This window comes from Mya arenaria, chromosome 5 (genome assembly GCF_026914265.1).
Source record: "Mya arenaria isolate MELC-2E11 chromosome 5, ASM2691426v1".
Classification (NCBI taxonomy): Eukaryota; Metazoa; Mollusca; class Bivalvia; order Myida; family Myidae; genus Mya; species Mya arenaria.
In genome coordinates this window covers 59,011,350-59,026,145 of record NC_069126.1, presented here as the reverse complement: position 1 = coordinate 59,026,145, position 14,796 = coordinate 59,011,350, and the positions used below count along the sequence as shown (strand labels likewise).

General features: G+C 33.2%; 1 protein-coding gene across 4 annotated transcripts in view; it reads left to right on the top strand.

Moving 5' to 3' along the window:
* LOC128233436 (uncharacterized) overlaps nt 1-10,071 on the top strand; it is a 31,289-nt gene extending 21,218 nt beyond the window's left edge. For 3 of the 4 annotated variants that reach the window (XM_052947113.1, XM_052947112.1, XM_052947110.1), the window contains 11 exons: nt 580-681; nt 2,445-2,579; nt 3,965-3,989; nt 4,860-4,942; nt 5,485-5,509; nt 5,754-5,830; nt 6,000-6,027; nt 6,448-6,509; nt 6,969-6,993; nt 7,495-7,574; nt 8,426-10,070. In XM_052947113.1, the coding sequence (XP_052803073.1) occupies nt 580-681; nt 2,445-2,579; nt 3,965-3,989; nt 4,860-4,942; nt 5,485-5,509; nt 5,754-5,830; nt 6,000-6,027; nt 6,448-6,509; nt 6,969-6,993; nt 7,495-7,574; nt 8,426-8,439 (656 nt within the window). In that variant the 3' untranslated portion in view covers nt 8,440-10,070. Of the gene's footprint in view, nt 1-579; nt 682-2,444; nt 2,580-3,964; nt 3,990-4,859; nt 4,943-5,484; nt 5,510-5,753; nt 5,831-5,999; nt 6,028-6,447; nt 6,510-6,968; nt 6,994-7,494; nt 7,575-8,425 lie in introns of all 4 variants that reach the window. The other variant, XM_052947111.1, reaches the window with a different exon arrangement.
* The last annotated feature ends 4,725 nt before the right edge of the window (nt 10,072-14,796 follow it).

The following is a 14,796-nucleotide window of genomic DNA, read 5'->3' as shown; positions in this document are numbered from 1 at the left end:
GCGGTTCACATGAAAGGGACTACTTCCTTTCTTTGCCGGTATGATAGCTTTTATAAATTTTCTTTAAGCTAATTGGAGCCAATAATTATTGTCATTCATTATTCAAATAATGCACTTGGAGACCGATAATTGGGGACAAAATTTGTTATTTCATGAGTGGGGTCTGACATGCGTAGACCAATATAATTTAATACCACAATACCCTGTACATATACATTGGTAGATCGTCACTTTCCAAAAATGTATTTTGTCATGCTTAAGCATTGTAAATAGTCCAATATTGGATCGGAAGGAAATAAACATTACTATACAATAGAGTTTATCTAGAACATGAAGCAAACTTTTTTGTCTTTTAATATGTATTGCTACTGACGAGTTCGTATAATATTATTAAACCAAAATTAATGAAATTAAATGTATTATTCCGCATGTCACGTCACCATTTCCCTGCGTTAATTTCGTCTGCATTGTCTCGTGTTGGGGTATTTCATGGCTTGTCGTCGGTATAGATATCGGTGGGATCGATTTATAGATGGGGCGATTGTTTTGCCATTTCCCGAAGCTTTTAATAAATTTCAGAAATGCAAGCGTTGGATCAAGGCCTGAGTTCACCTGGGAGAAGCATCCCAGTCCGCATAACAAATGAATGTACGGAACATGTTCTACCACAGTTATACCATGGTATGGTGCTGTAATTTATATCAGATTCTCAGCAGTTGCTTGATATTTAATTTGAGAATTGAGGTCGCAACCAGCTTCGTCTTTTTCATGTAGTTAACTCTCAGTTAACATAGTCAATTTTTCGACCAAGATGAATTTGAAATTAACCTCTGTGTAGACACTTGTCATATTTTAACAGTAATAGATGGTAGTCTTTATCTATGTTAAACATTGCCTTTGTGTTATTTGCTAATTTAGGGGCCTTTTACCTTTTACCAAACCTTTTTAAATAAGGTCCCTTGGTCAAAGCCCCGCCTCAGGAATCTCTGGATTTCTATAAAATTTTATTATGAAACTTTGAAAATCGTCTTCTCTGAAACCGCATTTTATAGATCTTTAATATTTGGCACCTAGCCTCATGTAGTGGCCATATACCAAAATCATTAAAAAACGCCATCGAAGCCAAAGCTGGCCCAACTCGGGAGCTCCAGGTTTTTATATACATATTTAGTAAAGTATCTGCAAGTCTTGCTTGGCACTTTGTAACCTCGTGAAGTGGTTAGTAATAATATTCATTCATTGCAAGGTATGCTTTCGATAGCAATACAATACTTTATTTGCAGCAATCAACCATATAGTTCCTTAGGAATCAATAACCTCATTACAAACTAAATTTATCAGTAGCAAACAATGATTATCTTTTGAAATTATCACTTCCTTTTATTTATTTTTCGTTATTTATAATAAAGTACTTAGAGAAAATTTTCTTTATGAGATCGCGTTTTTTTGCAGATTATATGTCAGAGTTGTTTGGCCTAAAATAGTTAATTAGGCCGGTAAAAACTATTATCCCTTCTTTATGGTAAGGCATAATTTTTTAATATTAAAAATGTAGGTAATGTTTGGCCATGATTGTTCCCTTCATATTTGAATGTTTTTTGTCCATTCAATTCTAGTAAAAGAAATACATTTGCTCCGTATGCAACATTCCTCTGTATAATAATTATTATATCGTGATAAAAAAAATTATGTTTGTTAAATAGTGTTCTAACGCATTTATGTACTTTATCAAGTGCATAGTAATTAAGTAGGAAAATTGTAATAGTTTTTAATATATATATTCACTTATTTAGTGCAACTTTATATGCTATACCAATGACATCATGATTCTACTTGTGTTTAACAATTAAACAATAAAGTTACTCTTTCTGAGCAGAATTTGAATTCATAAATATATACCGAACACAAACACACACAAACACACTAACGTACACACGCACACAAGCACACGCGCACACGCCCACACGCTCGCACGCTTGCACGCACGCACATACGTGTGTGTTTATATTAAGTAAATTGTCAACTGTTGCAGAACTGCTTGTTATTTAGAATGGGGTGAAAGACTTCAAAACTGCATTATTATATATTTTCACTCCTAGTATGTTTCACAAAAACACTTTAAGCTCGAAGAGGCGGCACCTTAGTTCGTATTAAATTTCCATATATAACTATGCAAATTTATATAACTTGGCGTGACATCGTACATAACGCGCGTTGAAACGCATTAAAGCAAAGTTTTAAATTTAGCACTGTAGGTATATCAAGTTTCTGTGTTTAATTGTGACGTCGTGTCCCTCGTAAAGTGTCTGTAAGGACATGATATGTTCAGTGTGACTTTATCGTTAATTTTAAAGAAAATGAGCTTGTCACTGTGGTTTCCAGTGTTATATTAGAAGTTTACTTTATCTTGTCGTTTGTCGTTTGTATTTTAACTAATATTTCAGAATCTAGTTCAACGGGAACAGTGACTAGTGGGGTATTTGGTGGAGTTGTTGGTGGAGTTGTTGCTCTAGCTGTCGTTGTTGTAGCTGTTTTAATAATTTCCAGAAAATATCGGATTTCTTGTTTGAAACCCTCAGGTACGATGGTCATCTTACAATAGCTTAAAGCCAGGCACATATTCCTTAATGGCTTGAATCTCAGAAAAGCCAATTTTGTGATGTTGACACATAGTTAACATGTAGTACTTTCAGACAAAGGATGTGTAAATAATTGAAAAAAGGTTTTTCGAACCGTATCTATCCAGTATTACCAATATTGCTTTTCCAATAATAAAAAAGCAGTACGTTAGTGAATATGGACTCAGGTGTGCATCGTATACAAATGTTTACATTTCGTTTTAAACGTATACTAATTCATATTTGTTTTACTTCCCGATTTAGAAAAAAATACGTATGTATCAATAGTTTGAGACAAAAACACCAGGAACTTAACAAGTATCCCTACTTTTTGATAATAAAGAAAAATGAATAACTCCCATGAATTAACATAGCAGGCTCAGTTTGTTTGGGATGTTAAACAGTAACGATAAGATCAACATTGTCAACCACTCCTAGGCCAACTGTTAGCAACACTGCCAACGCCCCACTGTAGGCAACACTGACAAAGACCTCATATGCCTACAGTAGGAACACTGTCAACATTTCCCTTTTCAACAGTTAGCAACACTGACACTGCCAACTATTACACTGCTTTTACCCCTATGTAATTTGCAACACTGATACTGTTTCCCACGCCAAATATAAGCAAAACTGCCAACGCCAGATGTTAGCAACACTGACACCCGCCATAATCCCACTGAGAAAAAACAGTGGCAACACCCAAAAAGTCCGCTGTTTGAAACACATTCAACTGCAACTTGGCCCACGGTTCCATGGCCAATTGTTATTAAGACTGCCAAAACAAACCAGACACATAGTTAACAACACTACCAGCGCCACGATACCAACTGTAAGCAACACTGCAACACTCCCTTCGTTAATTGTTAACAACATTCCCAACGACGCATGGCCATCTCTTAGCAACACTGCCAACACCTCCAGGCCAACGTTAGCAACACTGTGGATTGATTTCTTTGGGTAATAATCTATGGTTACTATAGAACAGCTGTAGCGATTATAAACGCATTTCGGAAGAAGGATCCTCCAGTAAGACAGAATACGTCCAGTATTCAGAAATTCAAAAGAACCCAAACACTTTTCCCCAATTTATCGAAGCTTTTTAAGCGTAACAAGCTTAAGCATATTGTTGGCTACTAGGATTGATCCTGTATCGTCCATTGAATATTGAAAACACATTTTACTGACATTAACGTGTCTTAGTACATTGTGTATAAACAGTAAAACTAGTGCAAACTTATTTTTCAAATGGTCCATGTAAATGTTGGCCATTGTCCATTAATTTCAATACACTGTACAATCTATATTTAAAATCTGGTACGAATTATGCTTATTTTACTTTTCAGACAGTGAAAGAAATACCAAAATCCAGTAAGTAGTTTTATGAAATCCAAGCAAGGTTTATGGTTTATTAACAAAGTTTATGTTTTATGCGAGAACACAGCTTCGTCCATTGCTATGTTGTTAAAAAGAGGCATTTCTGGACACTTATTGAAGTCAGAGAAATAAGCCTTACTGCACATGTGTATATATTCCCTGGCAGTATACCTACAATGGCCAAAGCTGTTTTATTTTAACGAAAAGGGGACATAGTTCAAGCTTGTCTGGGAAGAGCAGCGTACTGGGTTCCCGGCCTGAGCGTTGAGTTTTCTGCGTGGTCTCCGGTTTCTCTAACAGCAAAATACCACATTTTTGAAATCCGACACTTGTAACATATATTACGTTTTAACTCATTATTAGAGAGTATTGTCAAACATGAGTGTATTATCACACAATCTCATTTGAATAAGATATGACCACGGTTTAGATATATAACGACGCCGCAGACGATGAAGACGATTTCACGGATATCACAATAACTCGATTGTCTTCTTTGAAGACAATAATAATTAGATCAATGATATGGCATACAGATTGGTTTCTAGACTTTTTCCTATAGTATCAATTATATATTTAATCAACTTTGAGTCTAGAGTGGCCGTATGCAAAATTACTTTTGTTTCATAGTAGACAAATAATGACGTACGCAACCTGACATATTTCCCTCAAAAAACACAGCTTGTCGATAAAGGGCACTTAAAGGGTATATATCAGGAAACGAAATAATTGACGGAAAGAAAGTATAGTTGTTATAGGATTTACACAACAGATGCAATTAAGCATAACAATAATATCCTTTATTCGTCAAATATACAAAAGGTTCGAAATGTCATGATAACAATAGCCTTTTTTAACAAATAGATCAAATCCAGTGTTTGAGACTCAGACAGCCTCACCTTACGAACATCTGAATACCAGAGAGAAAACGGAATACACAGAAATAGGTAAAGTGTGTAACAATGAAAAATGATTATCACAATGTCTTAAACCAAAACAAAAAACACAAATAAGCCTGTTTTTCGATTATTCCATGGCACTTTTAACTATTGAGAATAATGCTTTGTTTGTTTGTTTGTTTTGATACAGATTACTTGTGAATATTTGCCCACACATCAATAAATTAACCGGTACAGAGTTGATACTAAGGAATGGAAAGTAATTGGTTCGTTTTAATAGGCTTTGAATCTTACTTTTTGATAGCAAACAGTGTCGACAAGAATAATTGATTCGACTAAATGTATGCCTAATGTACCTACACAAATAAAGTTTAACTTGTTTAAACTTCTGATGCAATGTTGAAAAATTACCAATTATCAATTTTAGTTACCACGTTATATAAGACAACTCGAAGGCATACGCTGAATTAGATCAGCGGTAACTGCTAGGCTTACATACCCTGGTCCGAGTCCACTTGCTGACGGCAAGTCATTCAGTATCGCTATCCTCATTCACATCACCTTTTATAAATATACATTCTTCCTTTCAGGCATGACTGCTGTTGGACAATCTGGGTACATAACTTTTATATATTTAATATTATATTGTACAATATGTTATGTTCCAAAAGTGTATGCGGAACATCTATTAATATTGGTGTTGATTTTACCTTTTTTCTTTAACACATATCTGCAAATAGTAGAAGGCCTTCTATGCCATACATAATTCTATATTTTGTTGTTATCGAAAAAAAGCATTTATTAAAACTAAACGGAGTAAAGTTGATGTTTATGTCATCCTTCCTTTTAACATTATTAGTGTTGGCAGTCCCAACAACGAAACCTCCTCTTATGAGCGTCTTCACACCAGAGAAAATGCCGCCTTTACAGAGCTGGGTAAATATGCTTTCACACATTCACATATACATTGACCATAAAAGTTACAAGTGTAGAATTTAGTAACTTTCAATAGAAACACTATTAAAACAAAATTAATATCAGTTTTATCAAAACGTTGACCTCGTCGTATACTGCACTCATAAGCATTGGTTGTCCTTGCTTTCAGGAGTTTCTCCTCCAGAAAGTCAGACTCAGTAAGTATACATCGTCACAATAATTTCTGAATATACATTAAACATCATACAAATATCATTTTCAAAATGTTTCACTGATCGTTCCAACACGGTTGCAGGTGTCATTGTCAGACTAGACTTAATGATGCAATTATGCACTGGTATTGAACGTTTGTGTTTCGTCATGTTTAGATATTATACAAATGATTGTGTCGATGTATGATGTCGTCTAAATATCATCTTATTTTGGTATCATTTCCAAACAAATCTTTATTGATAATAAATGAGATAACTGCATTGAAACGGTCAAGGAACTAAGGCTAATGCCATTACACCTTGTCAGGAAAGGATCAATGTGGATTATTATGAAATGTTTGGCATTAATTATCTGAGCCTTAATGTGTGTTTCATATATATATATATATATATATATATATATAGATTTGAGAGTCAACAGACAGATTCGCATACAGCAAGCAGTAATTATGAAGTTCCAGACAACCGTAAGTTTTCCAATATCCTTCATTTAATTGAATGCGAGTTACTCCAAACTGTACTAGCAGAAACAAGAAATAGGACATGTTTAGAAATCCGTCTTTCAAAATCTTCAGACGTTCAGAGATTACATGGTGCGCCTATTTCTTAAATATTGTATATTTTGCGTACACGATTACTAGTTCAGTTTGATTACATAAGTACTCAGTTGATGTTTTGAGATATTGAATAAATTAAGGTATCTAAATGAATTATCGATTGGTCTTTCGTATTTAGACCTTTATTTTGCAAGAGTAATATGATTCTGGTTTTCTATTGAAATCAAGGCAATTACTGTATTTGCTCCGTTAATTGAGGTTAGTTGCAAAACGGATATTGACAAATATACAATTGAAAAATAACTAATATTGCCTTGAAATAAAAGATAACAAAATTACTATCCTAATAGCATACCAATTTGTTTTCAGAAGAACCTTCAAAGGAACCAAAAGAGTAAGTTACATTTATTGTTCTTAGAATAATGTAAAATGGATACCCAAAACCATGTAAATACTCAAAACTTCAAAAACAAGCTCAGTAACAAAAAGTTTAAACCAATAATCATTTTCAAGCTCACACTCAAATGAAAGCGTTTGTAGTGATACGCATTATCTGTAATTTATTTGAAATGCACAAACGTCATTTGAAGGCTTGAAATAATCGTATACCAATCAGTCCGATACACACATACCTGCGAAACATAGCCACACCATACGTTGAACAACCCATGCTTCTCTTATATAACATCGGACCGGAATACATAGACACATAGCAGGAAAACATAGCCACACCAGACATGGATAAGCCCAGGCCTCTTTTATATTCCATATTTTATTTTGCCTAACAGTTTATTTAACATTTTCCTCAAGGGCATACAGGTTTTATTGCGTTTAGGAACACACATGGAGATATCTTGATTACAAAATGTAATACGCTATTGTAATTGTTTTATAGTTACGGAAATGGAACAAACCCGAAGAAAACGCAAGCCAGTACGTATACAGCGCCGTTGGAACATCAGTATACAGCCCTTGGTGTGTAATTGTTCATAATGAATGGGATCAAAGTTCAGGCTTAACATAATCGAGTAACTTCGTTCACAACAAAGTAAAATGGAGGTTTATTGTTGGTGTTACTGTCAATGAGAGCCAAATATACACCATTGACGTCATTGTATTTATTTAATAGATTTAGTGCATGGAAGTTTCACGCTGATGACTTGTAAAACATATTGCACTTATGTGGGTAATCAATAAATTTCGCCTCAACTCGCATTAATAAAGAGATCGGTTTTACTTAAACAAGAATGTCATTAACACAAATCCTCGAAAGGTGCCCCAAAATAGTTTGCAATCCAGTATGATTCAACTGGAATACTCCGTAAGAAATACAAATTAATGAAACAAATGTCTTGTAGCAATATGTTTTTTATAATATGTAATGTTAAATAAGTATGAGTGTGCGTATACAGCCCATTATAGTAAATATGTCGATTCGATGAACGATGTTCATAGCAATTGCATTTAACACACAAAAATAAATAAAATTATTCTCAGTACTATGAAATGAAGTGAACAAACTTACGAACTGCACGTAGTTTGTGAACAATAGTATGATTCATTATGACTCAAGTCACGATATTTGGCTGATCTTTGATAAAGTATTGCATTTTTTTCCATTTACATGTTTACGAACAGTTGTGTGTTGATGAACCATAAGCAGTCATTTGTGCAAATTAAAAGAACTGAGATAAAAGACAAGAAAGTCAATAGTTTCCAATGAAAAGGTTACGTATGTGAACTTGGATAAGCCAAACTATGAATTATTGCTCATGCATCATCCTTATTTCATTCGTAATGTAAACATAAATGTTCAATGTTTTCAGGTGCGAAGAGGTAGAAGATACAGTTATTTGTGACTTCTATAGAAGCATTTGCATTGCTCCACGAACATGTTGCTGATCTGATTCTTTTTACTAATGTATACAAGAAAAACAGAAAATAACAATATTCAACATAATGTTACAAGAAAGGTTGGCTTGTGAATTATATTTTTGGAATAAACATTTGCATGTGCACTTATGGGAGTAGATAATTCATAATACAGTGCTTGTGAACGTTATGAGTAAACGTTACATGTACATTTGACTGTGAATTGTAACCCCAATATGTATTAAAATATACTGTGATGTATCGTTGCATGTGTGATATGACTGTTGCTGTTTTGTACGCTTTGTGTATTTTGTTAGGTGTCTGTAAAGCTATCGAATTGCGCTTTCACAATTGTCTTTGAAAGTTACGCTATTTGGCTTGACCCTGTAATTTCGATTATACTGTTATATATTTGCGAACATGCCTGTAAGCAGGGCAGAGTCAGACGCCATTCCTGCTGTAAATATATCTTACCTTAGAAATACATTGAATTTGTACAATTTACCAAATTTTTCAAAGGAAATCGACTTTGAACATACTAAAGAAATGGTCGTACTTGTGTTTAATATATGAAAGAGACAATTATTAGTAATGTAACTCGGGCGATGATTGTTTTGCAGTCGAACAATGTTGAAAAGTGCCGTTCATACTGAAAGTGCTATAAAACATAACTATAAATTCACAAGACTAAATACGTTAAGTGCCTCTCACCATCACCATCATCCATCCATCAAAATGTAATTCACGAAAAGGTTTACTTTTGTAGTTTACTATCGAGCGCATACATTTGCTAATCTAGTAAGTAAATCAAAATAAACTTTTACAAGCATAGAAACATTTTTAAAGCATGATTACTAAATTAACACTCAAACTCAGAACCGACTCATTTTAGATCTAAACCATTTAAGTCACAAAAATCAAATAAATCATGTTCATCCTATGTGTACTCTTTTTAAGGGCATTTTTTCTAATGGCAATATTAGATTATTTTGTATAAATAAGAAATGGATTTGTATTTCCTTTTCTAAAAACTAATTTTAGTTGAGTGACAAACAGTTCTTTCAAATAATAAGTATTGTTTTGTTTTGTTTTTTAGTCTATTTTTACCTATTTTAAGCAATACATTATTTGAAATCGATATAACTTTTTAAAAATAATATAACGGTATCTACCCTGGAAAAAAATGTTTATACATATACTTTAATTCGTGAGCCAATTGTGCGTGTTAATAAAACCGTAATATGCTAAAGTGTTGTACTTGTTTCACAGCAAATATTTGTCTCAGTCTATAGTATTTGCAAACTTTGAGAACCACATTAATTTTTAAGTTGTTAATTTCAAAAACATTTATTTCTTTCATAACACAATATTATCCCAAATAGCATGTATGAAAACATCCCTTTGTTCGGTGTTGATATCTTTTTATGGACATTTAATACTCATTATTACTGCTCATTATTTTTATAAATTACACATTTGCCTTCCATCACCCCAGTAGCGTGCTAGTCTACTAAAGTTATATTACTTTCAATGTAATTTTTCTTTATCTATTTATTTATCCAACCTTTTGTAACGGACAATTTGTTTTGGCATTCATTTTGGTCTATGAAAATTGGTGCTTAATTTCCAATTCTGGTTAACAAAGAATTATAAGAGGTTGTTGAAATATATCTTCTTTACATTTACTGTATTCTCATGCTTAAACACTGCTGAAAAGTATATGCATCATACACATTTTTTAAAAGTTACGACGATCAGATTACAACTAGTACACTAGATAAATGCCATAAGTGAGGCTGAAATGCCAAAAACTGTCAATTATGTTAGAAAGCACACTGTGACATAATCGACATATTTAGATGTTGTATTTACTTAAAACGTGTATACACATCGAGGATGACATAACCCCATTGTCAGTTCAATGGACACTGAACGAAGGAAAGAAGGTGAAAACAATGATATACTTTTACAAAAGTATTTTTAACAGATTTCATAGAAATACACTTTTATAAAGGGATCCTCATGATTTATAGAATTAGACTGAACACATCATATATCTGTAAATCTGACAGTTGCTGATTGTTGTTCATACAAATAAATGAAATCATAACTCCATGTTTAAACTTAAAAAAAGAAACATCAACATACAGAAGAAAATGTATGTCTTTTACCGTTATTACAAACCTTTGGGCACATAATGGGTATTTAATAACTTGTCCCCAAATTCGTTGGCTACGCGCTTTATAGAACCTTGGGACCCAATTCATCAACGCTTAGAAAACAGGTTAGGTGGATGTTTTGCTTATTTAAAATAATCTGATTTTTAATAAATGGGTACACTTGAAAAGTTAATAACAATTCATTACATATAACAATATCAATGATATGATGTAGAACTGTACCTAACCCAACAAATACATAGCCTCAAACCATAACCCGTCAGCCAATTAAATCTTAGGATTTTTAGTTAAGCTTCTTCCGGTTCGAGTTTACCCACAAACATAACTTTTGGTGAAAGCGCTGACTACTGGCATAATCCATGAAATTAATTGGATATCGAACAATGGTGTTAAGGTGTGCTTGGGGAACGTGTCATAAACAGTATCCGGAAAGACTGAAAGAACGAAAATTTGGTCGTTTTCCAACGCCTAAACGGCACATTGAGTGTAAACGTTTGAACAAAATTTGAGGAAGACTCCACGAACAGCTGAATATTGGTCGGATAAATGAACATGAAGTTGTGGGTACGAAGTTAACCCATGTTTCTGGTTTTGGGTGTTACACTTATTTTATCATGATATCAATCTATGATATCGATATTGCAGGCATAAATTCGAAAACGGACGCCTTGATCACCAGGCCACCAGGACTAAAAAACTAGTATATATTTTGAACTTTTTTGACATTGATAACATCACGTGATAATGTCAATCAACCAACAATAAAGCTGTAATTAAGTGTATATTTGCATTGTGTATGGTATTTAAAGACGATATTTGAGCAAATATCAACTTTTGCTGAAGGGTTCCAGCTTTTGGTAATTTAGTTTTAACACTTAAACTGGCATAAATCTTTATATTTATCGTATTGTACACATGATAGGTCTATCATATACACGGACAAGAAACCCAAATAGAATAAAGAATACCTTGTGCCATTTAAAAACAATTATATTGTATGACTGTATGTGACAAATTGTGACAAATTGGGGGCGTGTAAACTAAAATCCAGCAACTTAAAATGTTATTGAAATATACCCCTCTATTAACTTCCAAATCATTTTGACGCTTATAGTAGTGAATATATATATATATATATATATATATATATATATATATATATATATATATATATATATATATATAGCTTAATTTTGAAGTTTCACTTATGTTGCAGCATTTTTTGGTCCTATCCGTTCGAGCAGATGGATCCGTAAACTAAAATAATAGATATCTAAAACGGGATTATTCTAAGGATTTGCCATATACAAATCGTTAAAGTATACGGCCACGTTCAATTATTTGGACTAATGGATCCCAAGATGATCACAAACTACAACTTCACGTTAACTGTTGGTGAAGCGATCAATAATATGTGGTGTTCAGCCTAAAATGTTTAATTTTTCGACAAAAAAATCCAACAGGTTATTTTTTGTAATTATTAATTTATTTGTTATTTGTTTTAGTACTATCATTAAGATTGATTAAATAATTTGTATATATATAGATGCATTTCGAAATAATTTGATAGTTCACCTAATAAAATCGATTATCTTTCTTACTGTCTCTTATAGTTATAAATACACAAGTATGTATGTAAAAAACTTTTTAAAATCAATAATGCAATTTCACACGCATCATTAATATCATCAAATATAATCATTAGATAATTTAGAGAGCAGTTTATAATGTGAAAGTAAACTTTACCTCAACTTAAATGGACATTTTCATGAGTATATTATATTCGTATTATACTTCATAAAGGAGATAATTGCTTGAGACATTTTATACTTTATTACAGTCAGGATTTCTTATCAGAGGAAGGCGGAGAGGAATCTGGGGTTTCCACACAGACTGAAAATTCATGTAAGTACATTAAGATGTGAAATTTATCAGTTTTTACTTTTGAGAACACAAGTGCGGCAAAGCATGGTTAACATAGGATTCCGCTTGTAAACATGCTCAATATATGAGACATAAATGAAATGTCTGGCAGAATTCTTTAAACATGTGTTTCTTTACTTTTGTACACAATAAATTCGCAGACATTTCATCCAGTTAGCATTAGTTTATCTTAAATCTGTGCATAATATAAGTGTGTTTCTTTTAAATGAGACTATGTTAAATCTTACTCGGGAATTTCATTACATGCCTCAGCTATTCTTGCTGAATATTGACATTATACTTCAACAATGCCGCTTTCACCATGGTCTCAAACGATCGCATCTGGTGTGGCGCCGAAAAAGAAAAATGTGTTGTTATGAACTAAACCACATTTTTCAAATCTTAGAAATCATCCCGCTGATACTTCCTGGTTGGTCGTCCTTATCACTTCCATAATTTTTTGTTCATTTTTTTGGACGATGACTTCTCGTCATTTCGGACGTCGCCATGATTCAAGCAAATTTGAACGTTCGGATCGTTGTCGAGCGTAGAACTAATCGCCACGAGCATTATCCCGCCTAAATCTCCAACCTATAGTCATTAGTCACCTGACCTTAACACCCGATTTAACCTTCACTCTCGCCTTGCCTTGTCAGGCGTGTAAAATAACTATTATATGTAAAAGTGATACGTATAGCTATAAATTATCATTTGGTATATTGTGGTGAACATAGGTAACAGTACAAGCTTAACGGAAAACATTTTGTTAATAATTTGTCAGTTTTTCCAAATGTTTATTTTTTTAGGCTTAATAGCATTTAGCACTTGAAGGTAAAACTTATGCGCATGTTTAAAATGTGTCGATGTTTTTAGTACATATATAATATCTGAAAATTCGCTTTTCACGTCCCTATATTGATTGGTCGTAAGGGTCGTGTAAGGCAAACTAGATAAAGACCACTTATGTGCTTTTATAATCCTTCGGGATATATATATTTGCTAGCAATTTGACCTGTAATACAGACATTTAAAAGTATTGTATTTGTAAGGTGGGGATTCGAGAAATGTGAAAAAATCCGATGCAAATTAAAATTGCTCATTTATTTTTACTAACCTCGGATTGTTATTGTAAAAATGTTATGATATGCCTAGTAAAGAGTGTATATTGCAATTTTGTTTTAAAATGATTCCGATTTGTGATTGAAATTGTGTACAGTAATCTCACTTTATGACTAGTAAGAGGAAATGGTTCTTTCCCGGCGAATGCGAATGCTTACGGAAATGACGTGAAAAACACACCATGTGATAAAGTTGCATATGATTTATTGATTTAGATTGTTATAATACTTGAAATTCATAGTTTGTCGATATTTATATTTTTGATTATTATTAAACTGATATTATGGGGGTTTGTATATTTTCCTCATCGTAAAACGGCATTGTCTTCACGTAAAAGACCTTTAAAATGCCAATTAACATACAATTGCCCTTCAATTGCATTAATGTTATCACATACAGTTCTGTTAAGCAACTATGACCCTTTTTTGATAACATCAAACGGTAATCGAGGATATTAATGTAAACGCTTAAATAATGGTTGGCTTAGCACTTGACGGGTTGACGTAGTTTCGCAAGTAAGCCTTCTAGTGTCAGTTGAGATTCCATCGGGGATGAGTCGGTGGTTAAATGTGCGTTTGTTTTTTGCAAGAGAGAGACAGAGAGAGAGAGGGAGAAATACGGGTTTTAGTAAAAGAATCACTACATTTACTTAAATATGGGCAGTTTCATTTGAAAATAACCGTGGTTCTTTAGTACCTATTAATTTACAGTTGATCGTTTTCGATATCATCTTATACCTTGTTCAAGGAAATAATAACTCTGAAATGTCCTACCACAATTGACAGCTACATCTTCCAAATCAATTTCGAGAGTGATTGAGTCGGGGTCGAAAACAGTCTCTTTAAACAAATCACCCACCAACACCAAACCGGGTATAAGGTGTCACCAGTAAGTATTCAAGGCACAACTACCATATGCATTTCATCAAATTACTTAATTTTAATCTGAATGACGTCGGAACGAGCACGTGCAAAATCACGGTTTCAACGAAATAAACGTTTCTTTAATCTGCACATAAGGTGTGGATACTTTTCAATAAAGATAGCATCTATTTATTACTAGTATTTAAAATGTTTATTTCTAGGAAGTGTATAGTACAGGTA